At 28.0% G+C, this 1,909-nt stretch overlaps 2 protein-coding genes across 2 annotated transcripts in view; one reads left to right on the top strand and one right to left on the bottom strand.

The window, feature by feature from the left end:
* Positions 1 to 640, top strand: part of LOC106460305 (gamma-tubulin complex component 4-like) — a 33,907-nt gene extending 33,267 nt beyond the window's left edge. Inside the window, exon 6 of the mRNA XM_022387003.1 lies at positions 239 to 640. Coding sequence (XP_022242711.1) covers positions 239 to 275 — 37 coding nt within the window. The 3' untranslated portion in view covers positions 276 to 640. The remainder of the gene's footprint in view (positions 1 to 238) is intronic.
* LOC106460304 overlaps positions 351 to 1,909 on the bottom strand; it is a 26,443-nt gene continuing 24,884 nt past the window's right edge. The window contains exon 7 of the mRNA XM_013919999.2: positions 351 to 671. Within this exon, the coding sequence (XP_013775453.1) occupies positions 538 to 671 (134 nt within the window). The 3' untranslated portion in view covers positions 351 to 537. The remainder of the gene's footprint in view (positions 672 to 1,909) is intronic.

The raw sequence follows: 1,909 nt of genomic DNA, 5'->3' as shown, positions 1-1,909 counted from the left end.
TATGATGACAGAATAACTTGAAACTTGTTGAATAACAGGTAAGAAAGTGGATTTAGTTATTAGTAGTATGTTTGTGTCAGCCTTATAGTGGCAGTCTTTTTCATAATACAATTTTTGTACACATTTGAAAGGTTTCACATGTACAAAATATGAAAAATAGTTTAGTACTTTATTTTAAGGGTTAAAAGCAATATAATTATCATTACAATTCATGATTATTTTGTTTTCTTGTTTTTAGGAACATTAGTACCCAAGCCACTTTTGAAGCTCCCTAAATCCGAAAATACTTCGAAAGCTTATCAAGTTTCATTACACCTGCATTAGAAGTAAATGAATCTGTTCAGTCATGGTTAGATCAAAAATAGTTTTATTTGAATATTAACACTACAAAAAAAATAATTGTATTTTCTCAACATACATCTTAGAGGGGATTTTTAATTGACACAATAATTAACTTAATCATAATGTTGTAACAACTGAGAATTTATAAAGATAGATAACTCTGAAAAATCTAGTTTGAATTGTTTACTCTAATTATTAAAATTCACGTGGCTGCAAACCAAAAAGTTTCTTGAAAATAGAGTTGTATGAAAAATTATCCTTTCTTAAATCTTTCTGAATAAACCCCTGATTCTTTTCACTCCACTTTTTCTCAAATTCTGGTACAGTTTCTGCAGAAAATAAATCAACAGTAATTTTTTTTGTGATATCAGACTTCTTACAAAGTTGTTCTGATACTATGATTTTATATTCAAGTGGAAAACTTGAGGATAAATTAGTGCAGAGTTATTTTAGTTCAAAAAAAACAAAGATATACTTTAGGTGTAAACTCCAGAAAATTAATTTATTATCATATTTAATAAATGAAGTAACTTTCTTCTGAATGTGCCCATAAAGTTCTTGGAAGTGAGAGTTTACTCAATATCAGGTATATTTTCTATGCACTACTCAGTTTCCTACTTGTTAACAGAAATAATTTTAGAAATACGTGTATATTTTTTAGCCATTTTATTTCATGTTATATCAGACTTGGCTAATACATATGCTTAGCAAATTTGATATGTTTCCAATCATTTCTCTAACGATGTTACTGACAAGACTAGAATCAGGTCTACTAATAATGGGTTTGATTATCCTATTAAGATGGTACTAGTAGAATAAGGAACGTTAATGATACTATTTATAATTCAACAGGTAAACAACTAAAATAATTGTTTTTCTTTCATCAGGAAAATATAAACACTATACAAATTTGTTCAACACCAATTACCTAAAATGATAAATAGTGCCTTTCAAGTTTCTCTTAGCAAGTGTTGGAATGAACTAAATAGTAATATAAATGAACAGAATACATTTTGTATATCTTGTAATTTAATTTAACAGTAAGAAGTCCAATCCTGAAACCAAACTGTGAAAGACTTGTAACAAAATTGAAAATAGAAATATCAATAATTGGAATTATCACTACATAGAAAAATCTATAAGCCTATGCAATCATACTTGTATTATTGCTTTATTAGAAATAAAATACAATTGTACCACAGCACAGAAATGAAAAAAACACACAAACTAAAAGTATTAATAAAATTATATAATTATTTTTCCCTGAATTTGCTAATTGATTGTTAGGCTCATTAGTTGATTATTCTCTCAAGATGGGTAAAAACTAGGTTTCAGTACTTATGGTGGGAAAAGTACAGACAGCCCATTATTTAGCTTTGTGTTCAACAACAAATAAAATGGTAATATAATTACAAATAAGGGCCAGCTCACCTTAGGACAGTTTCTAGCCATATTTGTCTATTCGTAGCTACAATATATACACCTGGAAAAAAGTTAAGCACCCCCGTGTTTTTTCAAGTGATTCAGATTCGACCTTCTTGTGACTGATTATAAATTACCATTCAAT

Source organism: Limulus polyphemus, unplaced genomic scaffold, assembly GCF_000517525.1.
Source record: "Limulus polyphemus unplaced genomic scaffold, Limulus_polyphemus-2.1.2 Scaffold745, whole genome shotgun sequence".
NCBI classification, from domain to species: domain Eukaryota; kingdom Metazoa; phylum Arthropoda; class Merostomata; order Xiphosura; family Limulidae; genus Limulus; species Limulus polyphemus.
Note: the sequence above shows the minus strand (reverse complement) of the source record. Positions and strands in the feature narration are given on the sequence as shown.